Source organism: Sesamum indicum, linkage group LG1, assembly GCF_000512975.1.
Source record: "Sesamum indicum cultivar Zhongzhi No. 13 linkage group LG1, S_indicum_v1.0, whole genome shotgun sequence".
Lineage (NCBI taxonomy): Eukaryota > Viridiplantae > Streptophyta > Magnoliopsida > Lamiales > Pedaliaceae > Sesamum > Sesamum indicum.
Window position 1 is genome coordinate 8,305,803 of NC_026145.1, and position 21,808 is coordinate 8,327,610.

Genomic DNA, 21,808 nt, shown 5'->3' on the forward strand with positions numbered 1-21,808 from the left:
TTTTTAATTTTTAGCACAGTTTTAAATTTCAACTTGTCACCCATCTTCCCCCCCCCCACCCCAACAACTAGGGCTATTAAATTTCAAGTTGGCTCCCCAATTTTTTTTTATTTTCACAATTTATTATATAATACGCTATTTTGAAACACCAATTTTTTATCAAATCTGCACAGATATGCCGATAATATGTTCATATGTATATTTCAATTCTTGTTGAATTAAACTTTATCACCAGCCAAGTATTATATGAAAAGTACGGACAATATATATTCTATTCTTTCCACAGTATTTCTTTATTTATATTCCACATTTCCCGTCATTCTTATATCAAAATGCATATATTCATTTGCAAAAATTACCTTCGTCATTGAACTGAAATACCAAATCTTAAAATTATTTAAAAAAATAAACAAATGGTCAGAAAATTCTAATTAAAAAAAGGAGGAATAATATGGCAAGTATGGCAATGACATATAGTTATTGAGTTGGTTAGGGTATACGTAGGATTTTGTGGGTAAAGTGGAAAAATGGATGGATGAGATGAGGTGAGGAGTAGTGGAGAGTTGGGGGAAAATTGGAAATAGTAGATTAGTAGGCGAGGCGAGAGTGGCAATCAAACCTCCACGTCCATCACAATCCGAATTGGAGGAATTGCAGCCCATTTTACGTGGCGACTCTTCCTCTACTCAACCTTCCCTCGCCTCTTTCTCACTCCACCCGCCGCTTATCAAATTGTAAATTAATGTAAATTTACCACTTCACAAAAAAAAAAAAAAAAATCAATCACATGATAAAAGTATCATATTTACGCTGTGATTAATTTGATATCGTCAAATCTGATTTTTTTTTTAATATAAGATTTTTTTCGAAAAACAGATGCTTACCTGTTTGAATTTGAATTTGAATTTTCGATTTATTGGATTCAATTTTTGAATTTAAACTCTAAACGTATAATAATAAAAGAAAATTTTTTTTGAGTTACAAGCCGCGATTTCTGATACCACTATTTAATTTTATTTTTGTGTCAATAATATATTTAAGTTGTTTTTTTTTCTTACTTTTTTTTTGTTATTTATTTTATTTATTATATATACACATAAAAATTGCGGATGGGTAGATAAAAAAAGAAAAATCAAAACCTCAAATCTCTTTTTCGTTATAGATTTTTATAAAGTTCAAATTTTGTCGATAAAACAAAATTATTGATTTTTATTGAATGGCTGAAAAATACGCCCACCTACCCGTCTTTTATGCTGCAATTTTTACTTAAATTTAATGGTTAATTACACTTAAATCCCTATGAAAAGATAAAGTTATTTTTTTTAAAAAAAAAATTTTAAAATTATACTTATATCCTCTCTGAAAATTTACTATTTACACTTAATTCCGTTTTATTAGGGTTTAGATTAAAAATACTGATGTTAATAAAAAAATTACATAGATTTTTAATTTTACCCTTTATTTAACATTCTTATGTAATAAATTTATACTTATAAGGAAAAAATTATAATGATGTTAATCCACTCCATATATATATATATAACATTTATCTTTTCATAAGTATAAAAATATAAATGAAAATATTAAATGAGGGGCAAAAATAACAAATTATGTAATTTTTTTGTTAGCTTTAGTATTTTTTGCCCAAACCCTAACCAAAGGAGTGTAAAAGAAGAATTTTTGGAGGCATGTAAGTGTAATTTCAAAACTTCTTTGAAAAATGCTTAATTTCGCATTCTCATATGGAGTCTAAGTGTAAGTAACCCCAAACTTAAATTCAATTGTTGCACACATTCGTTTAATATTAGGGTAAATTACAAAATTTGAGGTTTTGACATAATTATAAATATTTTATCATTGTTTAAAAAATTATAAATATTCGTTAATTTTAAATTCCGTCCAAAAAAGAGCCCATTTTATTAGCATCTATTAAATTTTCATTCAATTTTTGTGGCAAACTGTCCAAAAACATCTTTTGGTAATTTTATGTATCTTCTAAAAACTTTTTATGAACAAATACGCTCTATCGATGATTTATTTTACCCACCTCAAATCTTTTTACATTATTTCATTTTTTTAAAAAAGAAAATTAACAAAAGTAAAAATAGTAACTTCATTTCAATGTCTGACAACTACATAAATATTTTTCATTTGAGAGGTCATTTGTAATTTTGTAAATAACGAGAGTCTATTCATAATTATATCGAATCTTGAAAGCCCCAATAACTGTAACTTACCCTTAATATGATTGAGCTTAAAAACTAATATTTCCAATTCACATTATTATTTTAAATAAAAAATAGGGTAAATTACAATGAGTTTCTTGAAATTTGTCATTATTATAAATATCATATCGTTGTTTTGAAAATTATAAATACCCCTATTAAATTATAAATACCCTAACAAAAACCTACTTGTGACAGCCCATTATAGGAGGGTATTTGATAGGATAATTGTAATTTTCTGAAGTATTTATAACTTTTCAAACAATAAGAAGGTATTTATAATTATGGCAAATCTTGAAAGAGTACATTGCAATTTACCTTAAAAAATAAGAAAACTAATCATGAAAATGTGTTTTTTCTTTTTAATAATAAATTGGGTAAATTACGACGACCTCCCATAAGGTTCCGCATAATTACGAATACCTTCTCGTCAAACTTCAGGATAGGTTGTTGTAATTTATTCTAATAAATTTTAGATGATATGTGGGGAAAAATTTGATTTATATTTATATTAAGATTCTCTCTCGGCTATTCCCTTTCAACCACTCTTCAAACATGTTTCTCTTCTTTGTTTCTTCAATGACTACTTCAGTGAACATTACATTGAATCTGGAGTGAGCATAAGAGTGTCATTCACATGATCAAATACCTAATAAGGGAACACCAAAAACACCCAATACTAGAAAACTCTCTTTAGGCAGCAAACGCTTAATAGCTACCTGTTAGCTATACACTGCTGAATGCGACTGTCGAGCGAATCCAGAAACAAGGCCAAACAACTTTAGCTATACACTTAAATGCGACTGTCGAGCGAATCCAGAAACAAGGCCAAACTACGTTACACGTACCTTAGATGTACAGAAAACTAGATGAAGTCATGGTTAAGTTTCGCCAAAGAAAGGATCCTTTCTGTCGCAATATATCTCGAATAGCTTCTCATGGTAAATATTAGCAAGCTTTCTACATTTGCTGAGAACGTCTGGGCGTCCTTCTTTAACATCAGAGACTGATTTTTTGAGCCTGAGCTCTGGATCACCATCAATCAGGTACTCAGCCAACACACGCCCACTGGAAAAGATTTCACATATGTAGAGTACATAAAGGTGGAGGCTGAAAGTAAAACTTACAAAGCATGAGATGGAATAGGAAGAATGGGGATGGCTCAGTGATACCGTCATACCTTATCGAATCAATGTGGCTGAATACTCCATACTTGGATGAACCATGGGTGGATTTTCCCGTGAAAAATTGCTGTCGGTAAAGAGCACACACGGCATTCATGCACAATTCCACATCATCCTGGAAGGCCTGCAGCATGTCAGCTTTAAACATCCATTTTCTACTGAGCTTTTCACTTTCAAGGGTTGCAATAAGTTCATCCATACAGGAGTCTGAGCACGATTCATCTTCTGAATCTGTAGTATCCCCATCTTTTAAGGCATTAAACTTCTGCAAGGGAGTTTGAGAATCACATACTAACCCAGATTTTTCTTCATGGCTTCTGGACACTGAATGACTGATGGGTGACGGAGTAGGCTTCACCAGGAAGTTATTTTCAAGCGGTCCAATTCCATCATTAGTTGGTTCGAGAATTTGATTTTTCTTCTGATTAATGGGTATATTAACCTTGTCACTTCTGGCTATGCTTCTTTTCCTCTTTCTAGACAAATTCACGAGAGAATCCTCTGAGAAATCTGTTCTGTTCCGCTGATTTCTCTGGCTAGAAGATGGAGTCCGAACAAATTTATCAAAGGTCATCTCATTTTCACCCACATTCGCACCTCTATCTGGAGTACAGGCTGTTTCATCGGGGGGGTTCTCGTCATCACTGTCACATAGCACAATGATATTCCCAGCAGCAGAAGATGAACATGCCATTTTACTAGGAGACCCTGTTCCCCCTAACTCCCCTCTGACAGGCGCTTCAACACTGGGGCACATGAAACCAGCATGTGGACCTGCAGCATGTGCATGCATAACTTGTGAGATCTCAGGTCTCAGGCTTCATGGCAGAACCAAGTAACTCAGAGTCAAAGAGGAAAAAGAAAAAAAAAAAAAAAAAGCACCAGGCACAAATTGGGTAAAAAAAAAAGTACCAGGCACCAAATTGCATTTAAGAACGGAAAATATCTCATTCCAGGACAGCCAACTGCATTAAACTTTAGGTTCTATAATCAATGGTGCTCAGAAAATAGACAAACTCAGATGCAAGGCAAACGGAACAGAAAACAAGGGTGAGAGGGTAAAGGATCTATAATTAAGCAACCAAAAACAGGAGTTACTAGTTCGTTTTATTTCAAAAGGCAAGACACTGATAACAGTAGATGGTCATGTATAAATCACCATGCTGGGGACTTCACAGCAAAAGAAAGAGGTAGCTTCAGTGCTTTGCTGGTGATACACTATATCTCTATCAAAGAAAAAAATCTCTAAACAGAAAACAGAAATGAAAAAATAACTCTAATATTGAGAAATCCAGAAAACCCAATCAAACCGCTCCACTTGTAGGGATGGAAATTCTGACTCTTGCCAGCATTTTATATATACATTCAGCACTGAGAACAAACAAAATGCACTCCTTTGTTCACACATGAAAATTAAATATTTTGAAGGATTGCTTCTAAGGTTGCTCACTTTACCACCAAAGGTGAAAACAAGTATTTTATTTTATTTTTAAGTGAATGCGATATTGTGAACCTGAACGCCTTAGCCCTTCGCGTTCATTTTCGTGGTCGTCACCACTACTTTCTGTTGGAGGAGAATTATAACCATATTGTGAACCTGGAGAAGTCTGAACTGTATTTGAGCCATCCTCTTTTACCCGACAAGATTGAACCTGTTTTCTGCAACCTGTAAGCAAGCATTTGACATGTCATTCTTCCGCTAAATAATTTGTGGAAACTCTCACTCATCTTTGTCACATACCATACATATAAGACACAACGTGAACATCTTCCAAGAGAGGTGCATTTCCAGAAGCTAACATTGATTATCCAAACAACTTAAAAAGACAGCAAAACTTAAATTTTACAACACGAAATTTGAGGTTAACTATCTCGTACCCAGATTAGATAATAAAGGCATAGACAAACCTTGGACATTACAAAGAAACTAAAACAAAAACAAAAGTTGAATAAAACAGCCATGGGAAGTGATCCTAATAAAGAGTACCTAAATCGAACTGAGTATAAATAATCTTTTCTTTTTTTTCTATAAAAGAGTTTTAAGCTGCCAAAAGCTCGGTATATGGTACTAATATTAATACATTATAAACTACTAACTTCCAAGAAAATCAAGGACAATTTATATCAAATATGCCATCAATATCTGAAAAACATAACATAATATGCATGATTAACCACTTCTTTTCACGACTACCTCTCTTTGACAATCCAATGCATCCACTTCCAGTAGAATTACAAGTGGACCGCGCCCGGACACCCATGTTTACGGCATCATCATCCCCTTCATCTTGTGAACTGTCATTTTCCAGATCATCCTTTACCCCCTCAGAATTTGGAAAATCCCCATTTCCTCGTTCATCTTTAGCAGCAACCCCCTCAATGCCATCTAAAAAAGTAACAAGATCTTCAACTTTCACACTCAACATATGAGCTAGTGCCTCCTCCACCTTCTTTATTCTTGGGGTCAAATTCTCGAGTCTGCTTTCAGACTCCAATTTTTTGAGCCTCAAGTCATCCACTGTCTGAGTGAGCTCAATATTTTGTCGCTTCAAGTCCTCAGCGACCTGATCAGCCTCCAAAAGCCTTTGCCTCAAGTCCTTCATAGTCTGATCGGCAGTCAATTTCTCCGTCCTAAAACACTCAATTTCCTGAGCCAATTTTACAAGTCTTGCATCAAAAAATTTAATCTTATGCTCACACATTGCCACCAACCTCTCACTTTCCAAGTTTTTATTCTTCAACTCGTTAATTTTCTCATTTAAGTCCAAAATTAACTTATTCTTCTCCTTTGAAATCTTGATATTCTCCTCGTTAATCTTCTCACACCGCTCGGCGGCTCGATTTCCTCTATCAATATACACCCTTTGCTGCTCCATCAACCTCGTAATTGTCTCATTCAACTCCTCACATTTCATCCGACTCCTTTGCAACTTCTCCTCCAGTTTCATCTTTTGTAGCACCGCCAAGTCCTGGGTTCTTTCTAAGAGGCGAACCTCTTCTTTGATCGAATCACGATCTCTTACAAGGTTCTCCATCTCAACTTTCATATTTTCCTCCCAATCTATCAATATATTCTCAATCTCATTAAACTCGCACCCATGAAAAGAATGCTCAATGAGTTTGATCAGTTCCGCAATAGGTAAGCTCCGATCCATCGTGGAAATCAATTTCTCACAGTCTGGTGAACTCATTTTCACTGAAACTTCAGCAGCATCAACAATGCGTCTTCAAGAGTGTTTCCCACTGATTTGCTAATCCTACATGCAACAGAGGTTCAAGGGTTAGAACTCAACAAAAACATAACTTTTCCGGCTAATTCTTCAACAAAACCCAAAAATGCCCACAAAATTACCTTCTGGTTATGCAATGGTAACTTTTGGCACTTGCAGAAAAGCCTTCCTCAGGTGGGTACCAACCCTTAGCACGAGAAAATGACCGTCTTTTGGCGAGCGACTGAGAAGTAGACTTGTAGAGGTTGAGACTGTGTATGGGGGAAGAGAAGAGACGGATGAAGAAGGTGGGGAGGGAGAGTAGTGATCAGGGCAAATGGGCAACTAATACTCACAGTCTCGCACTGTCTATCACACTCGAAGTTGCAGAGTCGCAAGAACAGGGATGGGCAATATGTGGGTGGGCCCAAAACAATAATTGTCACTCTCATACCATTTTCTTGGAATATTTTTCTTTGTTCTTAAATTAAAAACTATGCTTCATTTCGTTTGGTATATTTCTTTCTACATAATTTTTTTTTTTAAAAAAATATTCTATAGAAACAATTCCTCTGTATATTTGGTTGAATTTGCCCAATTAAGCTGATTTAGAATTGTTTGATTTTGAAATTTGAAAGTGAATATAAATTCATAAAATCGAAAATAATTATATTTAATGCGTACTAGATTTTAGCCGCAACATAAGGGTCGAATGACCTTAAAAAGATTTAAAAATTAATAGGAAACTAACCTGCAATATAGAGGTCAACACTCCGATACTTAAATGAGTGACGACTTACTAAATAAAATGGAAAAAGAAAAACTCGAAATGATGAAATATGATGATAAAAGTGGTATAATTCGTGTAGAGTGTAAAAAGTAAGCTAAGTGTAGCTAAAAGCCGAGAGAGTATTGAGTAAGAGTTCAAGTGCGAGGTGGATGTTACCCAATAACTAGTTGGAACCTCTATTTATAGGCCTTTCATAGAGAAGAATTTGAAGAATAGTTAGGGTGCATCCGGTGTCAGTGGATAGCTAAATGACAGAAAAGGAATCTCAAAATTTAGACATATATTGAAGAATTTATGGCCTTTTGATTGAGTCTTGTCCAATCTATTTAAATCTTCCGGGATTCTGTTACTTGCACTAAAGTAAATATTGCTGCCTTTAGCTGTAGAAACCAGTAAGAGAGTGTCTCACTAACAATTTTGGACTCTAATAAACTTTGAAAAAGCTAAAATGAGGCAAAAGTTGAAGTATGTTTCCCTCAAACACTAAGCTACGAATTGAGGAAGCTCAAGTTGTCAGCAGTTGAAATAACAAATGATAACATGAAGATAGCATATATAAATGTCTGATACATGAGTTTGAGGGAAACTGATGTTCCAAGTTCGATTTTGTTTGAACATCGCATATCAAACCGAACCTAAGCTGAGCTGTGGCTGTTTACCACGATAGCAACATAGTAATAAATTACCCAGAAACTGACAGAGCAATTCAGACTTTAGATTCCTGTATACAGCAGGCAAGTCGGATACGGACATACAAGACCAGAAGGGTACAGATATGTTGCTTCCAAAATCTTCATATTTGTTGAATGCGTTTCTTGTAGGAAAAGATGGTTGGATATACTGCTCGTATCTGCAGGTTATTTCAATATCAGAATTGGCTGCCACCAACAGTTTATTAGCTTCAATGAGCTTGAATTGATAGAATTATATGACCCCAGTTCTGATGCATATAGCTTATATGCTGTAATAGGGGAGGAAAACAACATGCATCTTAAGGTAAACACATGAAAGCAGCTCTACCAAAATGTTTATTGTCCCTTCCCAACAAGTGACGGGAAACTAAGTTCACATTTGAAATGTTGCGGAGGGATCAATGCAAATCAACCAAGAAGGATTTCTCCAAGTATGGAATCCATAAATTCAAAGTCTACATAAGCCCACAGAACACACACACCCCAAAAAAAGAAACGAGGCCATTCATATTCATTTGTCTTGGGTCATAAGAATAATTTATTTCTTTCATGGAGAAAACCCAAACTGTGATTTAGAAAACAAAAAAGAAGAAGATGAGGTCAAATGCATACCCGTCTGGACCATCCTCAGTTTCAATTTGCCTTCTAATTTTGAGTTTCTTTGGCAGCTTAGCACGAACCAGAGTAACATCACCAAGCACTTTGAGTTTTTGTATTGCCCTTTCCTCTTTCAGTACATGGGCAGAAGTTCTGAACTAGCTAAGGCTCTTTCAATTACAGCTGATGAACAAATAAAAACTGTGAGGTTTAGTTCACTACCATGAAATAAACTTAAGTATAAGAACAATTGGTACAAGGACTACAACAAAGAAAATGACACATATGGAGAAATTCATTTGTTACCTCTGTCCCGCTGAAGGCATTTTCTCTTTTGTTCATAATCACTTTTCGCAAACTGTCTGACTTGGCATAACTAGTCCACAGCTTCAGATGTTTCGTGCAGTTCAAAAGCCTCTCATAAAGTGCTCTAGTATTCATATTCAGCTTCAGATATTTCAAACAAAATTTGCTGTAATAGATAGAAGAACAATACACATTCATTCTATCCATCAAATTTACAGTAGAGCTACATTGCTATATTTCAAAAGAGACCAGCTTAGTTCTTACAAAATAGCAGAGCGTGAACAAGCATGAGAGTGAGAGACCAGAGACAGCTTTTACATTAGGGCAACACAATGACCTGAATGCCTTCTGTAACAGCTCTGGCATGTCTAGTGCAGGTTGATCAATCGCGAGCTCAAAACAAGCTCTGGCTAGTTCAGTTTCTGCCAAGGATCTCTCCAACTCAGCAAACTACCTCAAGAAGAGCTCTGCCCTCTATAACAGAAAGACCTCTGCGGGTATATCTTTACATCCCAAAGTTTATCAATGACTGAAGAATATGAACTTTCCACTTATGATCGTCAAGAGTTGATGTATAATCAAATTGCTTTAGGTCGGTTACGGTGTAAATAATTGACGATTACACAATTCGAACAACTTCTTCGAATTCACCTCAACTAAAAAATTTCTGGAGATCACTTAGAGGAGTTCATCTTCAAGGAAAGAGCACTCAATCAGTGAGCCCCTATGCAGCTCAACAGCTAATAGATGCCAAACTTCAGTCATTTATTTATGTCCAATGAACCCTGTGATCTTCCAAGGCAGAAGGGTTATAACATATAAGCTTCCCCAAGAACACCCTCACAACGGTGGTCTTACTTCCTAAACTTGGAATAAGCCACCAACCCAAAAAAGAGAGTAAATTACAAGATTCATTATGTCTTCATTAAACTTCTATGCATCATCACCATTCAGCCAGTACAAGGGGACCAACAACAAGAGACCAACTGGAGTTGTATGTACAAAAAACTTGCATAATTGTGATAACTCCAGGTTCCATCTTCCTGCAGATTAACTGAAGTCTTGGAATCAATTGGGATTTGAGAACTACCATGAAGCTGAATGGTTCGATTAGTTGTCTTTCTGATTGAAGATGTTCTGCAGGATAAAGGACCTCATTTGATGACTCTGAGACTTTTGCCATAAAGAGAAGCTTTAGACCTTTTCCTAAGAATAAATTCACCACTCTTGCCATATATAAGCAATACTGCTCCATATGGAAGTACTCCATCATATGTTCGAATTAACAACCTGCTGCCATCGCAATTGAGGTTAAACGTATGGGATTGAGCAGGATATGCAAAATGACTTTAACCACACTTCCACGGATGGGGCAGCAAATGGAAGGCAAAATACCATCTCAAGTATGAATATAACTATACCAGATTATGTTCAAAAGATTACTTATTCATCACTTTCATCAGAAAATACTTCTTCAGTTCTCGTTCCTACAAGTGCCCTATTACTTCTCATCAAGTTTGCTGCCTCTTGAATTGATTGAGAAGTGCTTCTTTCCATCTTATCTGCAAGTATCTCTGCTTGCTCTGCAAACCCTAGTCCAATGAGTTTGTTCCTCAACAATTCACAGGTTGTAGTATAAGGCGGTATCCCATCGTCAATCATCATTTCAAAATATTTATAAGCTTCTTCATGTTTCCCTCTCTTCTTACAAAGTCCATGAATCATGACAGCATATGTTGAGACTGCAGGATAAAATCCTCTCTCTTCCATCAAATACCAAACTTTCTCAACTCTATCAAACCTCCCTATTCTAATTAACATTTTAAGTACCATATTATATGTATGCTTATCTGGTTGGCATGCATCTCTATCCATTCGAGAAATTAGCTTAAGAGCCTTATTGACTTCATTATGATCACAATGGTAAGCTAAAATACTATTGTAACTCCATGTGTCCGGTTTAGCCCCTCTCTCGATCATCTCATCCAGAAGCTCATACGCCTCATCAACCTTATCATTCTTGCAAAGTTTCTTGATAATACAATTATAGGTAAACACATTAGGCACTAGGTTGTACCTTTTCATTGAATCTAGGACCCTAAAAGCTGAATGAAGATCATTCGCATCACAAGAGGCATGAATGAATATTGAAAACGAGTAAGCATCAGGCTCGAGCCCCTTGTGCCTCATCCCTCGTAACAATTCATATGCTTCATCCACCTTCCCACCTTTACATAAAGCGTCAAGAACACTATTCCAAGCAAGCAAATCCACCATGCACCCTCTTTCGAGCACTTCATCGAAAAGTTTCTGTGCACCACCAGACTCACCAATGTCACCCCAACCCCTCATCAAAATGCTGTAAGTTTTCACAGTTGGACTCAAGTCACTACCCTTAACTCGGTCAAAGAATTCCTGAGCATGCCTCACATGCTTCCTTTTACACAACGCATACAAAAGCTGATCAAGATCATCTACGCAAGGCCTAATCCCAAAATCCACCATCCTATTAAAAGCCCTTATGGCATCACCAGGCAAATTAGCTCTACCGTAAGCCCTGAAAACAATCCAGAAAATTTGTCGGCTAATTTCACAAGATTCAGTCTTGCTCATCTCTACCAGAAAATCCCACAAAAACGGGAACTGTCTGCTGCTCCCCAAGATATCCACAAGAATGTGGTAACTCTCTTTGCTGTGTCGAAAGCCCGGAATTTTCTGAGCCCAAATAAAGAATCTGTGAGCAGAAAATCCAAGATTTCTGCACCTTTTCAAGACTTGTTCAACTAAGTTCGTGGAGAGTCTTGAAGCAAATGGAGAGAGTGCTGATTCAATGTCGTGTTGGGGGTTCCTGTAGTCGCTGAGAAGGCGTGAGAGCTCATTAACGAGGTGGTCAGACGGTAGGTTTGAGATTATTTGCTGGGAATGAATGGGAATTGAATGAGATGAGAAGTGCTTAACATTGAAAGACTTGGGAATTTTTGTGGGATTGTGGGGATGAGAGAAGAGAGGACGAAGGAATGATCTTATCGCCATTAACGGAGTAGTTAAAGATCAACAGGCAGAGGTAGAAGAAAAGAGAAGTTGTATGAACTAATAGGCTCATGTTGTTATACCTTGTGTGGGTTAAAAAATCACTGTGATAAGAAAAATAGCAAAAAAAATCTCTATGATATTAAAAATGTAGTAAAAACCCCCTACGAATAAAAGTGGCATTCAAGCGCTACCTCATTTCGTCTATTAAATAATAGAATTGCCCCTTTCTTCAGCATAAAAGAGCCTAAAGTCTTATTCTTTCCTCATTTTGAGTCTATCAAATGTTTTCTCCCTTTGCTAGAAAATACATCCCAAATTGTGGACAAGTCAAAATACATCAATCTCCCAAGTATCATCCCAAAACCTCAACATACATGTTGTGTGAACAGGTGTACAAGTCTCAACCATTACTCGTTTCTTAGCTTTGATATTTGGAGAACTTGCTCAATTGTAGGATTTCTCTGCCTAATAGAACCTTCAGTGTTGGCTTGTGATGGTTTCTCCAACGATACATTATTCCTTGGAAACGATGTATGGATTGAAATAATGTTGATAAGATAAAAATCATAATGTATTGCGAATATTCAAAAAATTGAATTTGTAGGTTGTTTGGAAATATACAAACCTGAAACGATGCATTTGGAACCTCTATTACAGGCTGATTCTTGCCTTTACCTCCTATTGTTGATTGTTTTGTCTCTATATACAAGATTTAATAAAGTATCGAAATGCTAAACTATTAGTTGTAATAAAATAAATAATGTTCACCTTTGAAGATTGTTGAGTGCCTTGAACTGATTCTTGAGTGCATGAGAGACCACCAGTATTGCTGATTGTTTCTACACTTGTAGACCGAGGATAAACAAGAAAAAATAAATCAGGCATGATACAATTCATATAAAAAAAAATATATAAGTAAGACATGGATACATTTCATATAAAATCCAATGTATTACCTTAAACAATTTTGACTTCCGATGTGGTGGTAACAAGCATCCACATAATCTTCAAACTCATGCCTCATGTCTGCTATTGCTGAATAAGCACGACGACATGGATAGCCAGTCAATTGGAACATGCCACATGTGCAAGTCTTTTTGTCAAGATCAAATACGTACTTGTGTAGAAAGTAATCGATTTCAAACTTTGGAGCCCCACGCCACGTGCTGAAACAATGTCTAGCAAGTTTTCCTTGCTTGTTTACCTTCTTAAACACATTTGGACACACACCTGTATACATCTCCATTCCAAATTTCCAACCCTTTTGCATTGCAACCTTGTCATTAATTTTGTCCTAATACACTATAACATGGTAATTATTGGCTTATCACTGACATCCAAAATAAAATTATTGAAGGACTCATACAAATTGTTTACTAGGATGTCTCATTTGGACTTCACAAAAAAGAAAGCCCTTGACCAATGCTCTGGTGGTATCTTACTGAGCCATTCAGTTGTTGTCTCATAGTCTTGACTCTTCTTAGGATCAAGTTCAACAATCTTCTTCATGTGTGCCCTGAATTCTTGCTTGTTTGCTATAGTGGTTGCCTACCACAAATACCCATTTAGCTCTGCGCCTTTAAACTTTGTCTTGAAGTTCTCGTACAAGTGTCTAACGCAAAACCCGTGTTCAGATCCTGGTGCTAATTCTCTCAAAGCATGAACTAGCCCTTTTTGTCTATCAGAAATGAAACCACTTATCTGTCCCCAAACCTCCAATGTTGTCAAGTAATTCATCAATGAACCAACTCCAACTCTCCCTATTTTCCACTTAAACAACAACAATGGCAATCGACATCATGTCATCATTACCACCTCTCCCAACTGCAATCGGCAACTGACCCTGATAAACTGTCTTCAAAAAGTATCCATCAAGCCCTATGATGGGCCTGCAACCCCCTAAAACCCCGAGCTTCATTGCAGACGGACTGTAACGCGACCTATCAAACAGAGGAGGATCTGGATCCTCTTGCTTCCTTAGGATGATCTTGCTCCCTGGATTCTTAGCCATAACAGTTAGTCCAATAACAGCTCATATGGAATAGCATCTCTGCCTCTAATTGTATCTAGAGCCTGTCTACTAACCCTCTGCACCTTCCACCTACTTACATCGACTCTGCACTTTCTCATTATTGTATTGTTCAATTGACCAACAGGGACGTTTGGATTTTCTCCAATAGCATCTTCCATTCTCATAGCCAAATACTTAGCCTTAGCAAGGCTATTATCATATGTTCTAGCGCAAGAATGCATCCATTTGATTGATTTTATTTGGTAAGTTTGGTATTCATAATAGGTGAAGCATGAATTCTCTAATTGCAGCTTTCTTTCTTACATTTGCAGTAATTCGAGAGCTTTCATTCTTTATCAAGTAAAAGTCATATTGATTTCCGACGCACCGATCTCTTAATACCCTCTCTAAACACCTGACATGATGCAAACTTGAAGTGGGTAACCAAATTCAAATCCCTCATCTCAGCTTGATCATTATAGTATGGATGATTATGAATGTCATCATCCTCACTATGCAAGGACTCAAGATCAGAATCCCTCTCAACCTCACTGTACCAGTCTTCATCCAACACCACAAATTCTTTCATTGGTTCAACATTGTTATTGTTGTTTTCCTGATAATGTTATTTTGGCACCTAAATAATTATATATATAATTGGTATTCTAATTTTGTAATTTATATCACTTTAATACCTAATTAATTATTTGCTTTATTTTCTTATTATATTTTTTTATATAATAAGCATTTTGGTCTTAGATACTATAATGAAAATTATAACTATATGGAAGAAAAAATTGTATAAATTTTAACTCGATAGATTTTCTCTTTATTTGAAGTATTTCACTTTCAGGTTTTATATATGACTACCATATCTAGTAATAATATTTCCTTTTTATTTTCACTAACTTTATTGATATATACTTAAAAAATAACTTATTATTTAATAATTAAGTATATTAAAAATAAAATAGAAAAAAAAATATTGCAATCTCGAAAAATAATAATTTTAATTTTAATTTTGAAATTTTGTAATATAAAATTTGAACTTTTGAATCTAAATTTAAATTTTTGCAATCATATTTTAATATTTTGATTAAATGCAAATAAATAATACTTTTGACGATATAAATACAAATACTTATATGCTATATCTTTATTATATTAAGTAGAACAAAATTACTATTTTTTAAATTTACACCTTCAGTTGATTTACTTGACTATTATATAAGTTATTTAATAATTATTTTTTAAAAAATCTTAAAATAAATATAGTAAAAAATACCCATAATAACAAATAACCAAGTATTAAAAGAGAAGTAGAATGATTAAAATAATGGTGAAAAAAACTATTTGATGGTCATAAACATGAGTTGGCCCAAAAAAATTTGAACTGTCCAAAAAAAGTAAAAGAATGCAAAGTACATTGTGCCCTCAGAAGGCTCAATTCGAGAAAGAGCCCAAAATGCCCTTAAGAAGCCTAGTTTAGATAGAGTTATTTCAAAAAAAATTGAAATGTCTTAAAGAAAAAAAAGAAAAGGAAAAAATTTTGGGCTTCATTAAAAAAAAATTAATTCACTCGTCTCGACTAAAACTTTTAAGATAAAATTACTAAAAATTCAAGAGATAGTCATAACGACTTAACAAATTTAGATTATTAAAAAAATTTCATTGCACACTTTCTAAAATAAAATTATTATGTATAGTTTTTATGCAATTGTTTGGTTAAGAATTTAGATGTAAGACATACTTATTTTGTGTTTTATCTTGATACTTTTTACATTGCATATTTTAATTTTATAAAAGATTATAAATACAAACAATATAAGATATATTATATATGCCATCAATGTAGTGCCGTGCCATGTTATATTTTTTTTAAATTTTTATTGTCACTATATCCGTATTGTACCATGTCCGTGTTGTTGTATCCATGCATTACAATTTTTGCCCTAAAAAAAGCATTTAAAGAAAGTGCAATTAACAAGTCTGGATTAATATTGGAAAAGCTAAAAATGAGGCTAAATTCCCAAGTACATAGGTGTCTTTTATAGAGGAACACATGGAAATGAGCGCCTTCCATAAAACAAAAAAGAATCACCTATGAATTTTTTTGAATTCATTAACAAAGCATTTAAAAAGTGGGAATAATGCAAGGTAACAAAACAGTTTACTTGAGACAACATATGAATAAACTAGCACTTAAATACTAAGAATCAAGGTAATTCAAGTTGTCAGCAATTGATAACAAATGATAACATGCAGACTGCGCATATAATCCTCTCATACATAAGTTCAAAGGAAAGCAAAGTTTCCAACACTGAATTTGTATGAATATCGCATATCAATCCAGATCATACATACCAGTTCCTGTATATAGGGTTTGGCCTCTAAGCTCAGCATTGATTATAACCCATAAACCAACACAGAAATTAAGAGAAGGGAATAACCTCTGCTGCTTTGTAGTAGCAACATCGAACTATTGGATTGTTCCACTTGCAGTTTTGCTATGCCCGGTCTGGAAAAAATCCATTAACCCTTACGACCGCTTGACCAAGAAAGAAACAATGGCAATAAATAATCCACATGAATAACAATATTCCCGTCACATCGTCACATCCTCACAAGCAGCTTAAAAGCGAATCCATGAAATGCAACAGATTGCGCTAAAAAAGCAAATAAAACACTACAAGCTGCTTAAAGTACACTGTAAAAGTAAAACTTATACAGTCCATACCTCTATTATGCTAATTCTATGGCTGGGAAAAAAAGAAAAGAATCAAAACAAAAGAAAAGTGGAGTGTGTGATGCAAATACAACCAAATTGCTCTCCTGCAGCTTGAGAAACTTGTATAACAGAAGGCAACAGACGCATACGTACAAGACCAGAAGGGTACAGGATGTGAAACTCAATAAGGAAAGAATGACATTATCACCAAACGATATCAACAAAGTCCAATCAATGCTGACTCATGTTACCCAACTAATCATCATCAGAAGCAATCTTCTGCTTCTTCCACTTGTATGCTGCTTCCAAAATCTTAAGATTTGTTGTCTGCGTTTCTTCAGGGAAAAGATAGTCGATATACTCCTCATACCTGCAGGTTATTGCAATATCAGAATTGGTTGCCGCCACCAACAGTTTAGTTTCAATGAGCTTCAATAGATATACAATCCCAGTTCTGATGCATACAGCACATATGCTGTAATAGGGGAAAAACAGACACAAAGTAACTCTATTTCATAGAACTCTTGACAACTAATGGCAAAATAAGTTCAAATTCAAAAGTTGCGGAGGGATCACCACAAATCAAGCAAGAGGGATTTCTTCAAGTATAGAATCTATGCCTAAAGTCTGTATAAGTCCACAGAAAAAACACAACACCAAAAAAAAAAAAAGAAAGAAAGAAAGAAAACCATGGCCCATTAACTTTATTTGCCTTGGTTCATAAGAAAAAAAAAATTCTTTTATTAATTACAAGGGACAAAAGCCAAAGGAATATGGCTGAAACAACTGTTGGCGGGGAGAAGGGGGGGGGGGGGGGGGAGTTTCTTTGGCAGCTTAGCACGGACCAAATCAACATCACCAACTTCGCCAAAGCTGCTTTCCATGTTCAACCATTCTTCCAAAAGCATTGCCCTTTCCTCTTTCAATTCAGGGGCAGAAGTTCTGAAGTAGCTAAGGGCTCTTTCAAACACAGCTGATGAGCACATAAAAACTGTGAGGTCTAGTTCACTACCATGAAGTAAACAAAGAATGAGAACTGGTACAAGGACTACAATAACGAAATAACACGTGCAGGATTTCATTTCTTACCTCTAGCTCGCTGAAGGCATTTTCTCTTTTGTTCATAATCACTTTCTCGCGAGTCTGACTCCTGCACGCCCTCATCCATAGCAGATGCCTCAAACTTGGCATAACTAATCCACACCTTCAAATGTTTTGTGCGGTTCAAAAGCCTCTCATAAAGTGCTCTAGTTCTTTCATATTCAGCCTCAGATATCTCAAAGTCAATATATGCCTGTCATCGAATAAATAGAAGATCAATACATATTGATTCTATTATCAAATTTACAGTAGAGCTATATAGCTATATTTGAAAAGAGGCCAGATTAGATTCTTACAAAATAACAAAATCCTAATTGAAAAAGAAAAATCGAAGATGCATACACCCAAAAAGATTCGAAGCACCAGTTTGATGTTCGTACTTAGTGACATGGCATTATATGCATGAGGCTTGGCTACATGAGCGCAGTAGATGCAGAGAGAAAATAGAACCATGTATTTTTCTAATATATATCTGGACGAAGTTTGAAGTAACTGCTTCAGTTAGATAGAATGAACTCGTATAGAATGAAATGGTAAAATAAATTATTGCCACCCACTGCTCCATTTTGATGGAAGCTAGCATAGAACGGAAGTGTCACCATAGCGTGAGTGAGAGAGCACAAATCACCCTTCAAGTTTGGGCAATGCAATGACTAAATACCTTCCATAACAGCTCGGGCATGTCTAGTGCAGGTTGATCAATTGCGAGCTCAAAAAGAGCTCTGGCTCGTTCAGTTTCTGCCAAGGATCTCTCCAACTCAGCAAACTTGCTCCAGGCGTAACAGTTCTCTGGTGACCACTCCAAATATTTTTCATACAGCTTCCTGCATCGTTCTATATTACCAAGTTGCAGCTCTATCTCAATGTACTTCTTAAATATCTGTTTGCAACATAATAAATTAAGAATACAGTTCAAGAAATTACCACCAGAAAACAATAAAATCAAATGAAGAAACAAAGTCGTTATGAATTATCTTCTGTCACACCTTATCTTTGGGAGCCATGCCAATTGCCGACCCCAAAATTCGCCTTGCCCGGTCAATGTTTAACTGACGTATTTCGAACTGGGCAGCCATCAGCCAAATCTTTGCAAATGAAAATTTGTTATGAGGAATCGTCTTTAGACACAAGCTGTTAAAGTTCAAAGCAAGTCAAGAAAGCATAGTTAAGATCAATTCATGAGAATATAAGTCATGATGGCAGCAATCAAGAAAAAAAGAGTAACTCAGAGAAACGGTAAACTACAGAAAGCATACAAAGGGTGCTCATTAAAAAACTGTGAGTATTTGCATCAACTATGGCTATGACTATCCATCCCAATACTTGATTTCTAAAAACCAACATGGAGAATCTGGCGCACTGCATATAAAATTTCAGGTCCAGATTTATTATAGAAAAAGATTGCAACACAACAAATTCCACAAGATGGTCTATTTCAGTTTAACCATATTTCTTTTATGATCAGAAATGTATCCAGGCTTAGAAACATAACGGGAGCATTGCATTAGGAAAGTTAGACAGCTAATCAATCTTATAATCAATGCATTAAGTGTACTCTGCATGTCCTATTGAGAAGATGAGGCACTATATAGAGGATGTTTGGCTGTGCTGATAATGTGGTTTATTTATTTATTCATTTTAACAACTGCTCGTACAATGCTTTGGCATTCGAATGAGATTGACCAGAAATTTGCCATTAACAAAACTTAATTAGTACAGAAACTAATTACATGTGTCACAAAGTAACCACATAAAAGATATGGGCCAAATACACTTTGAGAAGCACCAGATAGTGACTCTTCCTACTGTTGTCAAAAGATTGAAAGGTGTATATATATATTTTTGGGTGGGCAAAACTAATATGTGTATATTTATAAGAATATCTCTAGATGATATTAGATAGACAGATATGTTAGCTTACATAATTCTAATAGTTTGATGGCCCTTTTTGATCATTATAACAATATAAGGAACGCTTATTCTGACAAACCATAACATCTTACACGCTATAACACTTCATTTAGCCAAACACTTTAAAAGCTTATTTTTAGAACAAGATTTAACATTTATAAGCTCTTAAAACAACTTAGAAGATGGAGCTTATAAGATGCTTTAAATAAGCTTAGCCATACACCCTCATAATTAAACAAATTATTGACAACAACCAATCCTGAAACATAATGAAGTTTCCAATCACATTAGGGACAAGCCTTCAGTATCCATATGAATTAGTTAACTAATGACATTATTTATGAAAATCGCAGAAACAATCTCCACCTTATAATAATTAAATATCTAAAATGGCTCAAAGTTATCTTACTTGTATACATCTCTTGTGCGATCCACATCCTGGGCATCAAGCTCCTCATATAAAACATAATTAACCCTGATGGTAACACAAATTCACCCTAAGCAACAGGTCAAATAAAATATAAAGAAATAAATTCAGAGCAAATCCTTCTTGTAACACTCAATATTGCATTATTACACAAAGAGCAGAGCATTAAGCTTACCACAAGTAGATATACCGCTGCCAATACCGCTTCTCCTGAGCAGGAGGGATATTTGCAATAGCCCTCTCATATACATCCTCAATCCTTTGTTTATCCCCACAACTCTCTTCTAACCTAATGTAATCAAACCATGCATCATAATTAAGAGGGTTCTTCCTAACCTCATCCTCGTACTGAAACCTCCTTTTTCCAACAATAGCATCCTCGATTCCTTCCCTATCACCATATTGCTTCTCAAATGCAACAAACTTCTTGTAAAGCTCCTCTGCTCTCCCTTTCGGAATATGATCCAATGCATACTTATATATACATCTTGCCCTCTCTGTCTCCTTGCACTTCTCCTCAAACTCAGCAAAAGCCACAAACAATTCTTCCGCCTCCTCATCATCCCCCAACTTATCTACAGCCCTCTCGTAACAATTCCTAGCACGTGCTATCTCTCCATTTTTCATCTCAAATTTAGCAAACCTAATCCATGCGCTGACCTTTGGGTGATAATCCACAAACCGTTCAAAAATTGATCTCGCCCTTTCAACCTCATTATACCTCAACTCAAACTTTATATATGAAAGCCATCCTTGCTGATCAGGTGTCCACTTCATCCACCGCTCAAATATTTGCCTCGCACCAGCCACATTCCCTAACATCTCCTCCATATGAATATACTTATACCACAACTGATCCACTCTGGGCAATAATTGTGTAGCACGATCCCATACGTTCCTTGCGTGATTAACAAACTTATTCTTCATCTCAAAATCAGCATACTTCAACCACAACGTATGGTCTCTATAATCCACCTCAAGCGCACGCTCCCACACTGACCTCGCCCGAGCATAATCCTTCTGAGATTCTTCCCACTTTGCATACTTCACCCAAACGCTCTTATTCCACCGCACTCTTCGGATTAAATCTTCGAATTCTTTGCGTTTGCGGAGGCGATAGTCCCCGAGCTCGGTAGCGTCGGTTATTTTCTGTTTGGGTGGTCGGATCTCAGCTTCCTGACGTTCACGAGCTTCCCGAAGTATTTGCTCCGCCGTGATTTGTATTGGGGCTGGAGTCTTGTTCTTGACGCGGGTTGGCCGAGGCAACTTTACCTCTGTCTCTTTCTTCGTTAGGTAGCCCAGATTCGGGTCGGAATCTCTGGCGTTAGCCATGGCTGTGATTTCAGACGGATACAAAGAGGAATTAGGTTTTTTTGTCCCTCCGACGGGAGGAGTGAGAGAGATGGGTTTAGGGTAGGGGTTGAGATGACAAATAGGGGAAAACTTTTTGAATTCGGTTGATTTGGGGATAAAACGTCAGCCCTTGGTCTTGGGAGAGTAAAAACGCGTTTACCTGTATAGTTCTCATTGAGAACGTTTTCTTGGGTGTTGTACGCAGAATTGATATTATTATGAAATTAAAAAGTAAAATTAT

The 21,808-nt window shown here is 35.8% G+C and overlaps 3 protein-coding genes across 6 annotated transcripts; all 3 read right to left on the reverse strand.

The window, feature by feature from the left end:
* LOC105158540 lies at nucleotides 2,720-7,061 on the reverse strand. Of its 3 annotated transcripts, none has more exons than XM_020696724.1 (5): nucleotides 6,762-7,061; nucleotides 5,601-6,666; nucleotides 5,007-5,075; nucleotides 3,406-4,183; nucleotides 2,720-3,293 (listed from the first exon to the last, which is right to left on the reverse strand). In XM_020696724.1, exons 2-5 carry the CDS (start codon nucleotides 6,598-6,600, stop codon nucleotides 3,107-3,109), a joined length of 2,034 nt encoding a protein of 677 aa, XP_020552383.1. In that variant the 5' UTR covers nucleotides 6,601-6,666; nucleotides 6,762-7,061; the 3' UTR covers nucleotides 2,720-3,106. The 3 variants fall into 3 exon arrangements, with proteins under 3 accessions (XP_020552383.1, XP_011073624.1, XP_011073625.1); XM_011075322.2 differs by having other exon boundaries at nucleotides 2,722-3,293; nucleotides 4,923-5,075; nucleotides 6,762-7,060; XM_011075323.2 differs by having other exon boundaries at nucleotides 2,723-3,293; nucleotides 4,923-5,075; nucleotides 5,604-6,666; nucleotides 6,762-7,059.
* LOC105158548 (pentatricopeptide repeat-containing protein At1g52640, mitochondrial) lies at nucleotides 7,935-12,191 on the reverse strand. Of its 2 annotated transcripts, XM_011075341.2 has the most exons (4): nucleotides 9,268-12,191; nucleotides 9,004-9,169; nucleotides 8,713-8,880; nucleotides 7,935-8,258 (listed from the first exon to the last, which is right to left on the reverse strand). In XM_011075341.2, exon 1 carries the CDS (start codon nucleotides 12,034-12,036, stop codon nucleotides 10,447-10,449), a length of 1,590 nt encoding a protein of 529 aa, XP_011073643.1. In that variant the 5' UTR covers nucleotides 12,037-12,191; the 3' UTR covers nucleotides 7,935-8,258; nucleotides 8,713-8,880; nucleotides 9,004-9,169; nucleotides 9,268-10,446. The 2 variants fall into 2 exon arrangements, with proteins under 2 accessions (XP_011073643.1, XP_011073636.1); XM_011075334.2 differs by having other exon boundaries at nucleotides 9,004-12,191.
* LOC105158561 (crooked neck-like protein 1) lies at nucleotides 16,876-21,634 on the reverse strand. The gene is made up of 7 exons (XM_011075353.2): nucleotides 20,390-21,634; nucleotides 20,197-20,262; nucleotides 18,863-19,007; nucleotides 18,538-18,756; nucleotides 17,865-18,069; nucleotides 17,595-17,748; nucleotides 16,876-17,193 (listed from the first exon to the last, which is right to left on the reverse strand). Exons 1-7 carry the CDS (start codon nucleotides 21,544-21,546, stop codon nucleotides 17,031-17,033), a joined length of 2,109 nt encoding a protein of 702 aa, XP_011073655.2. The 5' UTR covers nucleotides 21,547-21,634; the 3' UTR covers nucleotides 16,876-17,030.